General features: G+C 36.3%; 1 protein-coding gene across 2 annotated transcripts in view; it reads left to right on the forward strand.

The window, feature by feature from the left end:
* The window catches only part of LOC115454428 (protein CASC3-like), a 43255-nt gene that overhangs the window by 18110 nt on the left and 5508 nt on the right, over positions 1-19637 (forward strand). Inside the window, exons 15-18 of one of the 2 annotated variants that reach the window (XM_037442776.1) lie at positions 110-217; positions 1039-1202; positions 4175-4263; positions 10702-10916. In XM_037442776.1, coding sequence (XP_037298673.1) covers positions 110-217; positions 1039-1202; positions 4175-4263; positions 10702-10913 — 573 coding nt within the window. In that variant the 3' untranslated portion in view covers positions 10914-10916. Of the gene's footprint in view, positions 1-109; positions 218-1038; positions 1203-4174; positions 4264-10701; positions 18237-19637 lie in introns of those variants that run through there. The other variant, XM_037442769.1, reaches the window with a different exon arrangement.

Below are 19637 nucleotides of genomic sequence, written 5' to 3' on the forward strand. Positions count from 1 at the left end.
GAAAAAAAGAATGTTATTTGAGTTTGGGATCTTATATCTTGTGCTTATACCTTTACCCTGTCTGCGATATGTTTTTTTTTAACTTAAAACACTTTGTTGCCCTTACAAGACTGGGGTTCCGCAAAGTGGTAGCGGCGCTGTATTCGGCGGCGCGGCGATGTACGCGCAGCCGCCGCCAGCACCGTACCAACACCAGATCTATCCACACCATAACTTCGTAAGTATCATGATATACAGGGTGTTTCGGAAAGGGGGTATCAAATTTTAATTGAAGAGAACATAGTGTAAAAACTTGTAAAGCTGTATGCTTGATAAGGTTTTATCAGCTAAATCTATTTTAGTGACTATATTTTTTTCCTAAACATTGGGGAAATATTACAATTATGATATTATACTGTGTAAGTAAATAATAAAAAAAATATTTTTTTTATACAGAAGAAGAAAATTTCTATACAAATACTAGAAACAGATTAATCACTTGAGATTTTGAGATATGAAAATTGTGCCATTTAATTTTTTTTGCAACTAAATAACGACTTTAACAAGTCGTGCGCTTGATACTAGATGGCGCACCTGTCCAACATCGACTATACTACGCACACTTGAATGACAATATTATATAGTGCGTCATTGTTGTAGGATGTCCGGATTGGGTCAAGTATATAATCATCAGCGTATCAGCCCAGTATTATATACTGTCCCACTGCTGGGCACGGGCCTCTTCTATTACTAAGAGGGATAAGGCCTTAGCCCACCACGCTGGCCTGTTCGAAAATGTTATGGTAAAGATGATGTACCATTGCGACGGTTTTATGTAGGCATTGTTATAAATTTGTATGTGCACACCAGTGGCGAAGTTGAAATATTTCAAAAGAGGAATTTGACAACTTATAAGTACTAATAACATACATAAATGCCGTGTGAAAATACGGTAATATAATCCGGCAGGAATCGGATTATACAGACTCTTCGCCGCTGGTGCGCATCGATAATAAATACGTAGCGTGTTGGTGTTTGACGGTGTGTGCGCGTGCGCAGGTGCCGCAGCAGGCGGGCGGCGTGACGTACTACAGCTGCGAGCAGCAGGAGCAGCAGCCGCGCGCGCAGCGCCGCCCCACCGCCGCCATACCCATCGTGCGCCCGCACGCGCCGCACGCGCAGCACGCGCCGCACGCGCAGCACGCGCAGCACGCGCCCGACAGGTCAGGCGCTACTCTACTGTATATTATACGGACTACATTTGATAATACGAGTACTGAAATAATATTTACATATCTTTTTAAAAAACAATCTTTACCATAAGTTATTTTAACCGTAGATGTAAAAAAAAGTAAGTTTCGAACTAAATAAAAATTAATAAAAATTTATACAAAAATAATTTATCGAAGGTACAATATATATATATATATTTTGTCAATAATACACTTACACACTCATATTCACATTAAACTACAAAACAATATTAAATTTTGAAAACGAAAACCGACATTTTTACCGAAAATATTCGTTATTCATGGACATTTTTTAGCGCAATATAGTAGACGGGTATGTGATTTAATTTATTAACGCAATGTAAAAATGACCTTACAAAACAAAGACTAACGTTCAAAGTTGATAACTCGAGTTTTATAGCTGCAAATAAATAGTATACGGTAAAAGTCATAAACCACCGATGAACAGTAGTAGGAACGAGAGAGCGTATTTAAAAGTTGAATGAAAGTGTATAACCGCATGGCATGTAAGCCAATACACAACGAGCATCTGAGGAACCTATCACAGCATCTTCGGTAATCTTCGGTAAAGTTCGGTACGTTGGACTCGGAACCGACCAATCACGAGTGTGCTCACGACTGGTGCCTCTATTTGGGTAGATCGCAACGTCACCCGTTCTCTCGGTGGCGTATTGCATGCGTGGTACGGCAGCTTTCTGGGATCTTGGGTTCGAATCCCGGCTCGGGCCAAAAATAATTGTGATAGAGTTCAGGGAATCAGGAAGTTGTCGGTGTGATACCTCCGTTCCACACGTAAAGCAGTTGGTCCTGCGCCTGATCTCTCTCCGGTCATTAAATATTATGTTTTTTCTGTCTCATTTGTCTGTTTTAATATTTTACAGAACAAGCAAAATCTATACTAATATAAGGCTGAAGAGTTTGTTTGAATGTGTTAATCTCAGGAACTATTAAACGAATATTGTTTTTTTTTTTAATAGGGAGCTACATTACTCCTGAGTGTTATAGGCTACTTTTTATCCCAGAATAAACATTTTAAATGGCTGGAGCCAACAGGTAAAAGCTAGTAATATATTAAAACAGATGAGACAGAAATAGTTATAATTCGTAAAAATTAATTCGTTGTGTACATTTATTTTTAGAAATACTTATACTTCTTTTAATCATAAAATAACATTTTACAGTTCAACTAACGATAATTTAAGAAATATTGTTTTTCTACATTTGTGATGCCTTGGATTTTACCAAATCCGACTTGTTAAATTTCTTAAAAAAGAAGAAAGTACATTACCTATTTTTTTTTTTATTACAATCAATAGGCCATTTACCGTAATATATTTCTTGTTTATTTTAATAATATCTCGAACCGCCGTTTTCGATAAACGATACCAATCTATTCTTTGATCCATTGCGATAATGGACCAATCAGGGCGGTGTTTTTGACACGCGTAAGAATTATTTATTTTGGTTGGTCGATTCTTGGAATCGGATTGACGATTAAAATTGTTATCGCTTATTGAAGACGGCCGTGTGATGTACTTATTCGCACAGGCCTTATAATTTAATGGCAGCGTAATGAGTTTTATAAACTGAGAGGCGTTGGGTTTGATAAAGAAAATGGGTATTTGTGATAATTCGTACGACGAGCTAATAATATTTATAACATGCAGTTATCCGACATCGATATGTTTTTTATATCTATGAATAGTTTTAAACGTCATATAATAGAATCTCTATGTGGAAACTAATTTGTTAATTCTCCAACTACATTTTATGCATAATTTTATTTAAGAGATTTTTTTTTTTTTTGTTACCTTTATTTCATTGTATTTTAATTAATGTCATTGTTCACTCTTTCCATACCTGTGTTATTTATTAGTAGAAACTTCGCTGGATTCTGTAACATATTCTTTTATTATTTATATTTGATATTTTCTGTTTGTTTCCCAAATATATTAAATAAATAAATAAGAAATGATTTAGGTTTACGCGATTGTTAGACATTGAAATAAAACTCTTTTACGGGACTCTAGTCCCTCTCGTGACCATTCTGGTTGTATTCTTTAAACATCGGGAGAAATTTATATAAAAAAAAGCGATAAAATTCGTAAAATGGTTTTATTTCCAATGTATTTGTGTTTTTCGGTTTCGAAATAATTAAATGCACGTTTTTTTTTTGTTCTAGGTTAATTTTCGTTCAATGGTATGAGAGAAGTTTATAGCTATATAGGACATAGAGTTGCGTACAACTAACATTGTTTTTTTAATAGATTTTTATATCTAGGTGTCGCAAAAGGTATATTTTATTTCGATATTTATTATATAAACAGCGTATATCTTGAAATTTTGACATAATCATATTAATTCATGAGTATAATATACTAGTTTTCTTCATGCTTCATTTAATGTGTTATTTTATTTATTTATTAAATTCAAGTAATTAAGGACCCATAAAAAAGTACACTTACATGACAGCCATGTATTTGTATTCGATAAAAAAATAGGTTGCCCGGGATTGAACGTTTTAACGAATGTTTAAACAAATTTAATGAAAATAACAAAATGTGCATTTGCTTGAATTTTTCATGACGTAGCCCAAACAGCAAGCAAGTAACTCGTTTGATTTTAATCGACCTCTACTACCTATAAATACACAGTACTAAAAGAATAATTCGTCAATCCTTTAAGAAAGGAAATTAGGTATTACGAACGTAACTTTATGAGTCCGAAAAAAGCAATACCATTGGCATACTTAGCCTTAAGTTCGTGGGGGGCAAGGACTAATTTTTTTATCAAGGTGGATCATTAAAAGTTATTCCCAATAGGTCAACACAAGTGCACGTACAGTGCATATAAACAAAATCCAAAGGTGGCATCTACCCACCACTGTCCCTCTGCCGACCCCTATTTTAATTTTAGTTTATGTATAATTTTTGTTGAAACAGAGCAGCTAACTCGACGGAGAAGGACAACATAGACAGAATAGTGGAAAACATGTTCGTGAGGAAACCATGGCCAGCGACGCACGGCGCCGGTGAGTAGTCCACACTCAATCCCTCCTGGATATGTCATCGACTAACTAAATATTCCAACCCGTCGTCAAGTGTGAATCAACTAACTAACAAAATATTCTGACCCGTCAAATTTGAATCAACTAATTAACAAAATATTTTGTCAAGTGTAAATCAACTAACTAAATATACCGTCCCGTCAAGTGTGAATCAACTACCAAAATATTCCGACCCGTCAAATGTGAATCAACTAATTAACGAAATATTCCGACCCGTTAAGTGTGAATCAACTAACTAACGAAATATTTCAAGCCGTCAATTGTGAATCAACTAACTAACAAAATATTCCGACCCGTCAAGTGTAAATCAACTAACAAACAAAATATTCTGAGCCGTCTAATTTGAATCAACTAACAAAATATTCCGAGCCGTCAAATGTGAATCAACTAACTAACAAAATATTCTGAGCCGTCAAGTGTGAATCAACTAACTAACAAAATATTCTGAGCCGTCATGTGTGAATCAACTAACAAAATATTCCGACCCGTCATGTGTGAATCAACGAACTAACAAAATATTCCGACCCGTCAACTGTGAACCAACTAACTAACAAAATATTCCGACCCGTAAAGTGTGAATCAACTAACTAACAACATATTCCGACCCGTAAAGTGTGGATCAACTAACTAACAAAATATCCCGACCAGTCAAATGTGTATCGACTAACTAAATCGACCGAAAAAAAATCGATTATATGTAAAATACTTTAAAAAAATAACATGATTTGAAAACTTTCTCCATGGAAGTTGGTTTAAAAATTCCCTCCCTGCAAGCGTTAATCAACTAACAAAATTGAACTACAAAACTACAAAATTGAACTACAAGAAGGTCAGAATTTATAAGTTAAAGGTAACACTAACAAACATTTGAAACCTACATTTAATCGACGTGGATATAAAAAGCGTATAATAATAATACAAGATGTGATTTTGGACTACGCGCGTAAATTTACAAGGAATTATATAATATTTAACATAGTTTTTACATTCGGTGGTCTGTTTGCAATCCCTGCGAGGATCACAATCCCGGGCAAAACATTTAAGAAATTATTACATATTTACTAACAATAAACTATATAATATCTATCTCCGGATCAATTTCGAGAGAAAACCAATCAAAATAAGCCATCAGTAAGCGTTTATTCTGATTGGTCGACTTTCGCAATCTATCCGTGGATAGAGATTCATCATCATCATCATCATCAGCCTATATCTTTGTCCACTGCTGGACATAGGCCTCCTCCAATATACGCCATTTTACCCTGTCTTCGGCCTGTCGCATCCAGTTCTTACCAGCGACCTTTCGCAGATCGTCACTCCACCTAGCTGGAGGGCGTCCTACACTACGTTTGCCGAGCCGTGGTCTCCACTCAAGAACTCGTTTACCCCATCGGTTATCGGTTCTTCGACAGATATGCCCTGCCCACTGCCACTTCAGTTTGCTAATCCTGTGTGCTATGTCGATGACATTGGTTCTCTGACGAATGACCTCGTTACGAAGTTTATCCTTCAGAGAAACTCCGAGCATAGCACGTTCCATAGCTCGCTGAGCGACTTTGAGCTGGTGGACCAGCCGTACTGTGAGCGTCCACGTCTCGGCACCGTAGGTCATGACAGGTAGGACGCACTGGTTGAAAACCTTCGTTTTCAGACATTGTGGTAGAAGTGACGAGAAAACCCGACGCAGTTTGCCAAATGCGGCCCAGCCCAGCTGGATTCTCTTTTTAACCTCCCTCTCAAGGCTGTTTCTTCCTAATTGCAGAATCTGCCCAAGGTAGGTGTATTCCGAAACAACTTCGAGAAGGTGGCCATTGACAACGATAGGTCTTGGATCTAGGTGGTCATTGATCATAAGTTTTGTCTTATCCAGATTCATTGTTAGACCTATTCGCTGTGAGGCCGAAGCTAGGCTGTTTAGCATCTGTTGTAGTTCCTCCAGTGTTTCTGCCATTATCACTATGTCGTCTGCGAAACGCAAATGCGAGATGTACTCACCATTTATGTTAATGCCCATACCTTTCCAGTCCAGAGTCTTGAACAAATCCTCCAGTGCGCTTGTGAACAGTTTTGGGGAAATAACATCCCCCTGTCTCACCCCTCTGCGCAGCTGAATGGGTCCCGACTGCTGGTTCTGTACTTGGACACACATAGTGGCAGATTTATATAGACATCTCAGCACTTCGACATAGCGATAATCTACTTGACAACGCTGTAAGGATTCCAGGACAGCCCAGGTTTCGACAGAGTCGAAGGCCTTCTCATAGTCCACAAATGCCAAACACAGGGGCCGATTATACTCCTCGGATTTCTGTATAATCTGCCTCACTGTGTGTATGTGGTCTATGGTACTGTATCCTCCGCGAAACCCAGCCTGCTCCGGGGCTGAAACTCGTCGAGTCTCCTAGCGAGGCGATTCGTGATAACCCTGGAGAACAACTTATAGACGTGGCTCAGGAGTGAGATGGGCCTATAATTCTTTAGAAGGGTTTGATCCCCCCTCTTAAAGAAAAGAACCACCAGACTCCTACTCCACGCATTTGGAGTTCTCCCACAGTGTAGAACGGTGTTAAACAGCTTTTGTAGCTCCTGTATGACAGGAAGGCCACCTGCCTGCAGGAGCTCCGAAGTAACTCCGTCCTCACCGGGGGCTTTTCCATTTTTAAGTTGTCTCAGAGCCAACACGATCTCGCCTTGGTCGATTTCTGGCAGATCGTCGCTGTAGTGGCGCGTCAGGGTGGCTCTGGGATCATGGTCGACATGCCGTGGATAAGGAGCATGTGCAGCGTATAATCGACCATAAAAGTCCTCAATCTCGGCAAAAATCTCCGACTGTGACGAAACGGTTTTGCCCTTTTGTGTCGTTAACTTCGTCAGGTGGCTCCTTCTAAGCTGCTGAGCAAATACCTTAGACCCTCGGTTTCGCTCTATCGCTTCTTCAATGAGGCGTGTATTGAAGCTCCGAAGGTCTCGGCGTATCATTTTGCTATGCGCCTGTTAAGGTCTGACCTCTCTGACGTAGTAACTTGGGTGCTTTCGCGTCTATTTGCCATAAGCCGTAGAGTCTCATCCGAGAGTTTGGACTTTCTGCCTCTACGCTGCATTTTACAGATTTTGATGCCCTCTCCCTTAAGCGCATCAACCAGATTGTGTAGGATCTCGTCAATATCTTCAGAGGGTGCCAATGCAGCGAATCTATTTCCGAGCATTCTCTGGAACTTTTCGGAACCCGCCATGATTTGGAGTGGATTAGGTCGGAGCGTGGACTTCATGAGACGGCTTCTTTCAAGCTTAATATCGATATTCAGAGAGCCTCGTACAAGTCGGTGATCGGATCCGGTATTAAACCTATTGATCACTGAGACATCTCTGAATATGTGCTTTTTGTCCGTCATGATGAAGTCGATCTCGTTCTTTGTCACAGTATCCGGACTTCGCCACGTCCACTTCCTCTGGGGTCCCTTTTTGAAGAATGAATTCATCAAAAAGAGCCCCTCTTTCTCAAGAAAGTTTACGAGCATTTGTCCTCTGTGATTCCGACATCCATAACCATGTGGTCCCACTCTGGATTCGCCGTGACTTTGGGTTCCCACTTTAGCGTTGAAGTCCCCCATAACAACGTTGAAATGGGCCTTTGTGGTATTGTGCAAGGCTTTTGATATGTCCTCGTACATATCCTCCACGTCGTCGTCCGAATGTGTCGAAGTCGGTGCGTAGACCTGTATGATCTTCATGGTATATCGTTTAGATAACCGAAGAACCATATAAGCTACCCTGGTCGACACACTGGAAATTTCTTCAACGTTGTTAGTGAGGGCTCTATTGACGAGAAAGCCTACGCCACCCTGGGATATCCTATCGCCTTCGCGGTAGTATATAAGGTGGCCCGAGTCTAAGGTGATAGAGTCCTCTCCCTCTCTACGGACTTCACACAACCCTAGGACATGCCACCTTATGTTCTCTAGCTCCGTCTCCAACTGTGCGAGATGTTCATCAAGCCGAAGACTTCTGCCGTTGTAGGTTGCCAGGGTCAGTTGAGATGGGCGGCCTATCGTAGCCCGGGGATTCTTCGCACCCCTGCCCTGCCGTTACCGTGACCGCCGCCTTGGCCAGGAATAACAGGGCGACCGGGAACTGGGGGCCATTTCCTATGATTCTGTATCATTGGAGGGTTTATGCCCATAATCGCCACGCTGGGCAAACGGGTTGGCGATCGCAGAGGCACAGTTCTTCGCACCGTTAATACTGCTGCCTGTCAACGGTCTGGGGGGCTGGCTGTGCCTAGTTGAGCTAGGTTATACCGCCTTTAGCCGGTTGGAGAAAGGAAAGGAATTTATATAAGGAGGGATAATTAGAAAGGAAGAGGGAAATGGAAGGGACAAGGATACTACTGTCACGGAAGATAAGGTTTGTGACACTAGTAGCTAGAGTAGTTCGGGGTCGCATACCCGTAGCAGACCCAATAAGTTATCGGACAGATAGTTTATGGATCCACCCTCTGAACGACGTGGATAGAGATTGGGATATTGAAATTGTTTTTGAATATTAGAAATCTAATCTTTAACCTCCCGGTATATAGCCTGTTACGCTGCCACTAGACAAATAAGGCGTTTTTGGTATATAAATATCTGCTTAGATTTTTTTTTTATTTGTTTTTTTTTTTGTTTTCTGAATATATTTATAAACTATAACAATCCCATATAATTTAGTTATATGATAAACTACAACTTGTTCTTCTCTATAAAACTTGAAATTCTGCAAAAAATAACCAGTTCCGACGAGTAGGGTTTCGGGATCCGTCCGTTTCTTTACAACCTTGCATTGTGTCTAGTAAGGAATAGTCTATCTTGAGACGATACTGTATCGGCAATAAACAATCCTAATCCTTTTTCTCGATCGATCGGAGCAATCGGAACAGTTTTTTTAACATACATACTGACATAGTATCATTCCTCAAGACATGACGAGACACTGACATGCTTACTAATTATTTATCCTAATTGGTATAAACCAATTGACGCGGTTAGATATCCAAATAATAATATTTGGATCGAATTAAAGATTGGGATCGTGGATTGAAATCAGCCCGTGGACTATTCCACTTAGCGTCAGGATAGTCAGGCAGTGAAGTCGCTATACCAATCTGTATAAAAATAGCAATGCTAGATTACATTATGGAATATCTATAATTTTTATCTTTCAAAAATGGAGGCTTAAAACTATACTTCATATAGTGTAGTCACAGTAAATTGTGGTCTATTTCGAAGATTTACTCTGGGCCCGTCTGCGGCTGCGTGCGTGGCTGCGCGCGCGCATGCACTAAACATTACAAGATTGTTAGAAGAACGTTCCGTTATACGGACACCGGATGTGTCCATTTTCAGTTTGTTGCGCCTTTCGTTTTTATTACGTCAGTATTTTGTATCATAGATTTGGCCAAATAGGAAAACTATGTAATATTCATTACAATTGAATTTGTTAAAAGTGTAAACAAACTTTGCTATTTTCACGAGTTATTTGGTTTTGTCTGAATTTCAAGAAGTGCTATTTTAATAAATAATATAATTAAAGCTATTTTCAATATAATGTATAACCTGTTGGGTAATTAAATTATTTGTTTACGTTTTAGGCAAATTCTGTAACAAAGTATATTTAGTAAATTGAGAATTTAAGTCTCTTATAATGTTTATGACCGAAATGAACGATCTCTATCCATATTGTTAGATCGATCTCGGAAATGGACCAATCAGAACAAAGTTTGATCACACTGTCGCATATTATTTGTTTTGATTGGTTCATATTCAATATCGAACAGTAGATATCGATTGAGATCGTCTAATGTACATGTATCGATTATTTATTATATATTTGTGGATAGAGTATGTTCATTATATCTACCAATAAGTATTCATTAGTTATTGTTTATGGTTTATAGTTTTTCATCGTACTATAACTAAATATGCAATTTCGAAAAGGGCATATCTAATAAATATAATATCTAATTCTATATCGAGAAATATATATATAATAACAAATAACAATCAAACTTCTGTAATTTTTTATTGCTAATTGAACCCAAATTCTAACACATTTTTTTTATACTACTTAAGAAAATGTCAATTTCCTGGACTTTTTACATTTTCGGTCATGTGCCCTTTGCGAAATTGCATATTCAACTAGACATACACATTACACATTCATATAAACTGCTCTGAGTTTTAACTAAAACCTCAGTAAAAAAACGATTTCAAAAAAGTCATTGTACTGTTAAAAATAAAGCATATTTTCACATATTAACATCATCTCACTAATAATAGCATAGTAATTCATTCATATAATTACTAATAAATAGCATATACAGTGTACAGTGAGCCCCAAAAAAAAGTGTAAACATTAAAATTTCAGATAAAGAAAAATCAACAGACAACCGCAGCTCACAGGAGCCCCAGAGCAAAGAGTCGTCCCAGCCCAACAGTCTCACATCCAGTTCAATATCAACCGACTCGAAGCCGTCGGAAAAGACGGATAAAGACGACAAGACGGACAAAGACGAAAAAACGGAAGGCGATAAGAAACAGGAGCCGGACGCGGCGCAGGAGTGCACGACGGATGCCTGACTGGTAAGGATAAAGCTGTACGAATGTTATCAATCGAAATATTATAGTAAAAGGTAACTTGTTTGTTTTGCGGACGGTTGTGAGCGGTTTTGGGGGTTGAAAAAAATCGTTGTGATTCGTAATTCGTCTCGTTAAGATTTTTTTTTGTGAAATTTTAAGGCTTTGTTTTTTTTTCATACATGCCTAATTATGTTATTGCTTCGCTTCTTGAAATTTTGGTTATAGTATAAAAAAAACTTTTTTTTGTGTTTCTGGCAGTTGACATGGATAATAATTCCGTTCTCAATAGTTAAACGGAGCGTATTGGCGTTAATGACGTAGTACAGCTCAGAATAGGGCAGTTTTTGAAGTCCTATGAGGACTATTAAAAACTATTATTGGCATTGAATGTTACTATGTAACCCAGTCTAGTGAAAAAAACATACATACACGTGGAATTTAGAACTTCCATTGTTTAATGAAGTCGGTTTACTGATAATTTGCTACAAATGGATTGTTTTTTTTATACGTCACAAACGTAAGCGCCATTATTAATTCTTTTTTCTTCTTTGAACAATTGATGCGTGTGATTTTTTTACTGCATATTTCAAAATCCCACATTTGATTTTTTAAAGTATATCTTATAGTTAATGTAATTAATCCGAAAATTACATTGGCTATAAATTTATAAATAAATTACAAGCGGCTGACATTTATGTCTGTAGATATTGAATTTCGTTGAAAATATTTGAAAAATAAAGAAAGGTCTAAAAAACTTTAAGTATTTCATGGGAATGACATATTAAAATACAAATTAACTTTGTATTAATTCTAAAATTATAATAAATATAAAACAATTAAGGAATTAAACATTCAAGCATCAATTCGACCTCAAGCAAAATTAAAAGAAATTGTAGTGGGAATAATATGCAGTGAGATTTATGTAGTAGGGAGAAATTGACAAAACTGCCAATATATCGAATTACCCTCATTTTGAAAGCCGCCATGACCGTCTGTTGTATTCTAAATTATTTATACTTTTGTCGCAGACAAACTTTCGAATCAGGTGTTTTGGAAAGCGCCTAATTCTTATTTTATCCTAATCACATGAAAATATTGAAAAAAAAAAATATCTTCCAAGTAAAAAAAAACTCAGTTCAAATAATGACAATAATATCAATATTATTTGCATTTTTACTCGACTCAACAAATAAAAAAAACGTTTTCCAAACCATTTGGTTCTAAAGTGGTCTGACACAAAAAGTTTTCTAAACACTATTTGGCTGTGTTAGTCACTGTGGGTTGTAAAAATATACAATATATTATTGTTGAAAATTAGCTCTTTAATACATCCCATATAGGCAATTTAAGAGCCGGAATTATTCTAAATCAAAAAACATGTTATCACTGTAAATTCGTTTTCAAAGTGGTGGCATTTTAGATTACGTATGCCCTCCGTGTTACTGCAATAAATCGTTGCCTCTGCTTGAGCAATAGATATCAACTGATCGATCATTTTAACTGATCGAGTTAACCGCTCGGTAAGGTTACGGTTAATCGAGGTAATCGATGATTAAATAATTCATTAAATCCATTAAAATTACTTAAATCTGCCCAAGTGTAACTAGAGTTAAAATCCACACTACTTTTATAATTAAGAGTGTATTTGAGTCTAATAAGTATCAATTAGATCTTATATTTTCAAGAAACCTTATAATGTAGTTTCGATTCTATAATTATGAAAATAAGGGTACTTCTCGACTGGTCTAATAGATATGGCAGTCATTTCTTCTTGAATAAACAGTCACTTCCTAGTGTTAAATCTTTGAAGTAAAATAATTTTTAATATGTACTATGATAAGGTTAAAAGCAGTGGAATTAGATAAAACATAATATATGACTAGTTGACTATCTTAATAATAAATAAAGATGATATTATCTATTTTATGAAACAGAAATATCACCTTTTGGCATTTTTTTTATTGCTTTGAATGACGAGACGAGTTTGCCGTTCGCCTGATGGTAAGCTATACGACCGCCCATAAATAGTAGAAACTCCATCCAACACCTTGATTTACAAAGTATTGTTTGGTATTCCACTCCGCTCGCCATCCTGAGACATGAGATGTTAAGTCTTATTATGTCCAGTAGTTACACTGGCTGCAATGCCCTTCAAATCGGAACACAACAGTGGCTAAACACTGCTGCTTGACGGTAGAAATAGACATTGTGGTGGTACCTAACCAGGCGGACTCTCACACATGAGACCTACCACCAGCAAAAGGCATTTTCCGATAATTATTTTCCTTGGTCTATGAGTGAGCAGTTTAAGATATTATCAATATCCGGATCTCATTTATTTTTGTTGCAATCAAATTTCTCCTCTATAATGTTCTGAACAAGAATGATTTTTATAAATGAAATTATATTATTTTTACAACCCATCGGCGTGTAAAGTTTATGCGCGTCGTTTGAATATGGTATAACTTTGGGTGTATATGAACTGTCAACTATACAATCATATGACGATATAATATAGTGTAATTATGGAGAATATCGAGGGACACAACTGTCCTAATATCCAGTGTTGATGAAAAAAAAAATATACGAGAGTCCAAAGTTATACTTGGTTATTGACGCGGTTAGATATATAAATTTATCGTACGTATGTCTGTTCATTGTACGCTTTACTCGTGTCTTGTTCCAGTTGGATGGTAGAGTTTAAAATATTTAAATTATATCACATGTATTTTGTCTTCTTGGCATTGAGGCAACAGTGGAAAATAATATGTTTTTATATACTTAAGTTGATGCAGCAATAAAAATGTTCAAGTAATGTCCATCTTGGTTATAATTTCACGAAACAAAAATATTATTTTCATACGAAATGTCGGGATGAATAAAAAATGCAAGTGATAACCAAAAAATATAAACTTTAAGTTGATTTATCACAAATTTATTAGATGCGAAGATTTTTTATAAAATACTATGTGACTGAATATTATAGTTTTTGAGTTGTATGTATGATTTTAAAATCTGGTCATTCTGTATATAGACTAATTTTGAAATTCAACAGATGCATTGTATGTTCAGCATTTGAAAATATGTATAATGTTCTTAACTTCATGGTTCATTTTTGAAAATTACAGAACAATATTTATTTCTTCATTTAAGATTTACAAGAACAAAGTTTACTCTGACAAATTTTAATATGAATAAAAATGTTATATTATACCTAAATGTTTCAATAACATAAACAAAAAATAGTGTGGAGCAAGTTTTAATAATTAATTATATTTGAGACCTAAGAAATTTATAGTAAGAAACAGAACGATGGCAAAATTGTAATATTAATATTAACGCAAGGGGTCTAATACCGTCTACGAGGGCAAATCCGTCTTTTTGCAATTACAGGCTTTCTAATCGAAGGACAGCTTTCAAAGACATACAGGTCACTGTAGCGAACGGTGCATATAACCCTTACCGGCTTCCCTTTTGTAATTTTTGGAAAATCTAATTATTATAAAAGCGATTAGCAGACCGCATTTGTTCATAATATTATTAGTACTTATATGTTGTGTTAGGTTTCCTTTCGGAAAATTTCACTCTTCCCCATTTATAGGTGAATAGGGGATGTTTTCGACGCTTTTATCTTTACAACTAACAAAGCTTTCCTTCGATTAAAAGGCCCGTAATTTGCACACACACATACATCACGCATTTATCCACGAAGAGGTATGCTGAGGCGCAACCAGGGCACCCACTTTTTGCCAAGTGTGTTCCGTTCCATGATGTAATAGGAGGCGAGCCTGTCGTAATATCGGGCACAAATTCACGACTCCAGGCTGATACTGAGTAGAAAAACCCAAATATTACTGCCCGACCCGGGATTCGAACCCAGGACCTCAGAGCGCTGCCGTACCGCGCATACAGTACAACTACGCCACCGCAGTCATTTTAAAAAGGCGGTATTGCCCCCGTAGACGGAGTAGGACACCCTTAGTAGTCATACGTTCAGGAAATAACTATGTGGAACTCAGAATGCATACTCAATATTCTGTGTATTGTACTTGCCTTAGTTCAGATCGAATGTCTTTGTAGACGGATATGTACTGATTTACTTTACCTAATGTCTCCAGCTATATGGCTTTTGTTTCTTCACACAATTTTCGACAATATTTATATGAATATAAGATCTCATTTCCAATTGAACGTTTGATCGCCAGATCCGGCGTACATTTTATAAATTATTGTAAAATATACCTATTTTGTATTGGCTTAAATTAAATAAATGTTTTAATTTACAGGAAGATTCGTAATATTTTTAATTCTACCCTACTTAAATGGAAATATGATTCAGTTTTAAATGAATGCGGTTTTTTGTTCATAATATAAAAAGTTATTCGCTTTTAAAAAAAATATGTATTAAGGAAGACGAGAAAAAAATCATATGTCGCAGTTTGATTGTGAAATCCATTACTTTGTAAAAAGTCCGGAAAATAAGCAGATGTCAATAAAATAGTGAGTTTTTCATGACATTTTATTGCGTTCCAATTTTGAATTATAGCTCATATAATATGTGCATGTACATAAAAAAGGCATGTATGAATTATAGGACACATGAACTTTGATTTGAAATTTCATTATAAAAACCATTCATTGAATCTAGTTACTATACGTTCTAATAAAGTAAAAATATCAATATATCAGTTTTCCTTTTATTTACAGTGACATAATTAATTGTAAGAGTTAAAAAAAATTGTCCTTAAAATGCCACACTACAAACGTTGCTAAAGTAAAGGCCATAAGAGTTGCCACGACAAACGTTATTTAGGCAAAAGTAATGATAACTTTGACTGACATTGCGGCGTGACAATTAGCGTATTTGAATTAATATTTGCGACATTTTGCCAATCCAACATCAACTTAGTAGATAAAGAACACAACGTCGATATTGCTTTGTGCAAAATACGCTAATATTTTTTCAAATATTCTGAGTATAATGCCATCATAGTTATTGAATCTGGCGTTTAGTCAATTACTATTTCTACTTTCAATAATTCTATTTTTGCCGAGTAACTTAAACTTTATGGAGTAGGGATAGAGTACAGGGTATGTACTTACTCGGAGCTGTTTGAAAATTGTGTTCTTGGTTATTCGAATATGGTCCTTATATTCAATGCAGAGTTGGATTTGAAGTGGTTTATGTAATCGAAGGGCCTTGGCGCGGATTTATGTTTCGAACAAAATTAGCAGGTTTAGTTAATTCCATGACAACACCGGCGATAGCCTAGTTGGGAATGGACTGCCGATACGAATGTCCCTAGGTTCAAAACCCAAGGGCACACACTTGACTTTTCTAAAATCTTGTGTGTATTCTTTGTGAATTATCACAAGCTTTAACGGTGAAGGAAAATATCGTGAAGAAGCATACCTTAGAAGTTCTTTATAGGAATTTTAAGGGTAGTGAAGTCCGCCAGTCCGCACTACAGCGTGGTGGACTAAGGCCTAATCCCTCGCAGTAGTACAGGAGGTCCCAGCCTAGCAGTGGGACAGTATATAACATAGATATTTTTACTTATAGCTTTCCGTCTTAGGTGTATTTATTCCCAATCACATGAATAGATAAACTTCGTAATTAGAATGTTCTAATTATCTACCAGTAAATAATTATTTTACCTGATTCGTTCATTGTAGTTCGTGTGAGTGACGCAATGCGGACGGTTTTCGTTTGACCCCATTGCATGACAATTATGTATTTGCATATATCCGCGCCAATGCAATAGGAAATTGTATGAGTAACAAGTTCGGGAGCAATGTTTAATGTATACCATACGGATTCAAGCTGTGTTCCTACTTAAGAATATGTGGTTGCTATGGATATGAGTTAAGAAATTTTATACGTAAAGATGATGTTGTCTGTTTATAAGTGCGTTTCGTGCGATTCTTGTTATCTTGCTGAATTGGATTTTTTGATTAAAAAGTAGTATAAATTAGCTTCAGCGACGATAATCTATGAACTCTCTCGAACATCTCGCTTGATAGATGATAACCTGTACACTCTTGCATCAGATATCTTGTTTATATTTAAAAAGGAAAAACCGACTTTCATTTAGATAGGCATTAACAGTAGTTTTAAAATTTCGAATACTTTGGCCACCATACTTAAGTTACTTATGAATTTTCAAATTTCGAATTATTTGACACTGGCTACCATTAAATTTACTAATGAATTCAAAAGAGTTTCTATGTGTTTAAAAAAAATAATAATTCAGCAATGCAACAAGTTTCGCGCGTAACGATTAGATATTCATATCATTGTGAAATCTCTTGTTTTTAACTATATAGTATTTGTATGTGAGATTATATGTTCCGCTAGTGCTAGGTTCCATTTACATCTTCCACATTTAAAAATATGACGATTTGCGAAAATCGATGTTTTGCGAAATATTGTTCTGTAGTTTATTTTATTGACATAAAGAGAATTTAATTAATATTAATATTGTTATTATTAAAATACCTCCTTATGATGTAAAGTTAAGGGTAAGTTTAAGGTTTTTCAAATTAAATCAAGACGAATAGAGATCAAAATCTGTTTTAAAAGTATTATAACTTATAAAAGAATAAAAAATGATCTTTAGATTTGTAACTTCTATGTTAGTATGTTAAATCAAGTAAACCATATCCTAATAAAATTATACGAGGCTCTAGATTATATATCTTGCTGGTGGTGAGATATAATTTATATCCGCCCGGATAGCGACCACCGTACACAAGGTGTTAAAACCCGCCATCACGGCCCACGTCAGTGAGTCGCATTCTGGGATCAGCTTGTGTACATCCGGTTCCAAGAGGCCGGCATAATTGTGTCGACTGCCTAGGGTTAATCATCTCTCGTCAGTCAACATTCTATTCGATCCTATTCCACTTACCATCAGATACAGCGAGGTTCACTGCCGTACAAGCATAAAAAAAGTTTTAAATACTCATGCATTCTGTAAAATATAATGTAGACGAAAAAAAACTGACAAAAAAAGAAAACAAAATACATTAGACGATCTAAATTGCAAAAAAGTAGAAAAAATCAGATTAATATTGGGCATTTCGCAAAACCAACGATTCTCGCAAATATCCGCCACTATGGATATTATTTAATCATGTAATACTAGTCTGTTTGTATAAGTACGGAAGTCCCAGGCTTGGGATAATTTTAAAAATGTTACAAGATATTAAAGGGAAACATGTATTGATTTTTGTGTCGAGAAAGTTTTGTATAAAAAAATGTGGTATGCTTTTTGTAAACTATGCTGGTTATTTATTACGATTAGTAAATCTTCTAAAATATTTGTTGTTTTATTTAAATGAATTTGGTTGTGCATACGTTTTGAAAGTAACTTAAAATTGGTGAACTGCTTCGGTAGTATTGGATGTGCGGTACGGCAGCGGTGTGAGGTTCTGGGTTCGAATCCCGGGTCGGGCAAAGTGATGTTTGGGTTTTTCTGCTCAGTATCAGCCCGGGTTCGGGAATTTGTGCCCGATATGGCGATAGGCTCGCCCCCTATCACATCATGGGACGGAACACACTTGGCGAAAAGTGGGTGCCTCGGTTGCACATCTGCATACCCCTTTGGGGATAAATGATGTGTGTGTGATGGATTCTTAGCCTGTCTGCGTATCTATGTAAAATATGTAGCTTCTGATTGCATATGTCTTGCGCATACCTAGACCGCCTTGGTGGCGGAGTTGTATGACGAAATGACTGCAGTGATCCTTGGGTTCGACCTCCGGGTCAGGCAGTGATATTGGGTTTTTCTACTCATTATCAGCCCGGGGTCTGGAATTTTTGTCCGATATAGCGATAGATAAGCTCGCCCCTTATCACATTATGGGACGGAATACACGTCGGAAAATGGGTGCTCCAGTAGCGCCTCTGTCTACTCTTTCGGGAACAAAGGCGTGTGTATCTATAATTGAATTTGCTCAATATGTTAGACAAATACTGATGTTGAAACTAATAATACGATGAATGTGTTGCAAGAGCATCTATGTACAAATACTGATCAATATTGTATCTACTCCTAAGTAATTACTCACTCACTATCACTTACAAGTATTCTCATGTAAGTGACTTTTATTGTCTTTTTTGAGAATAAAATTCTTAAAGCCAAATTTGATATGCGGTTTAGAATGTTTAACAAACGCAATCTATGTTCTCTACAAGTTTAAATACACTGAGCTAGTCATGTGTAACAGAAAACAGGAATTTTTGAACCCTTTTCAAAATCTATTGACGCTTATATTTTGTGTGAGAGCATGTGATATTAAGTATTAATAAAAAATAATCTAAGAATATCAGAGTTTGTAATTTATAGAATAAAAAAAAGGAGCTTAGACATCCTTCTGGTCCTTTCTCCTTGTCGCGTCATGTAGACGAATATCTACTAAATAAAACAAGTAAAATAAAACGTTTCATTTGTAGACCAGTCACTAGCCAGCACATGAATGTTGCAAATACAATAGGGAAATAAAATAAATATTTACATTTAAACAAACTTTTATTTATAATTCATATTTATATGAGCTGCCTGTTCCTAAACATATTTATAAAAAGACAATATACGTTCAAAACATTACAATACCGCTTTATACGATAACTAATCTACTTTTGAGGATGACGTTAAAACTAAATTAACATACAGATATAAAGCCAGTTATATTTTAAAACCTAACTTTATGCCTTATATA

Source organism: Manduca sexta, chromosome 4, assembly GCF_014839805.1.
Source record: "Manduca sexta isolate Smith_Timp_Sample1 chromosome 4, JHU_Msex_v1.0, whole genome shotgun sequence".
NCBI lineage: Eukaryota > Metazoa > Arthropoda > Insecta > Lepidoptera > Sphingidae > Manduca > Manduca sexta.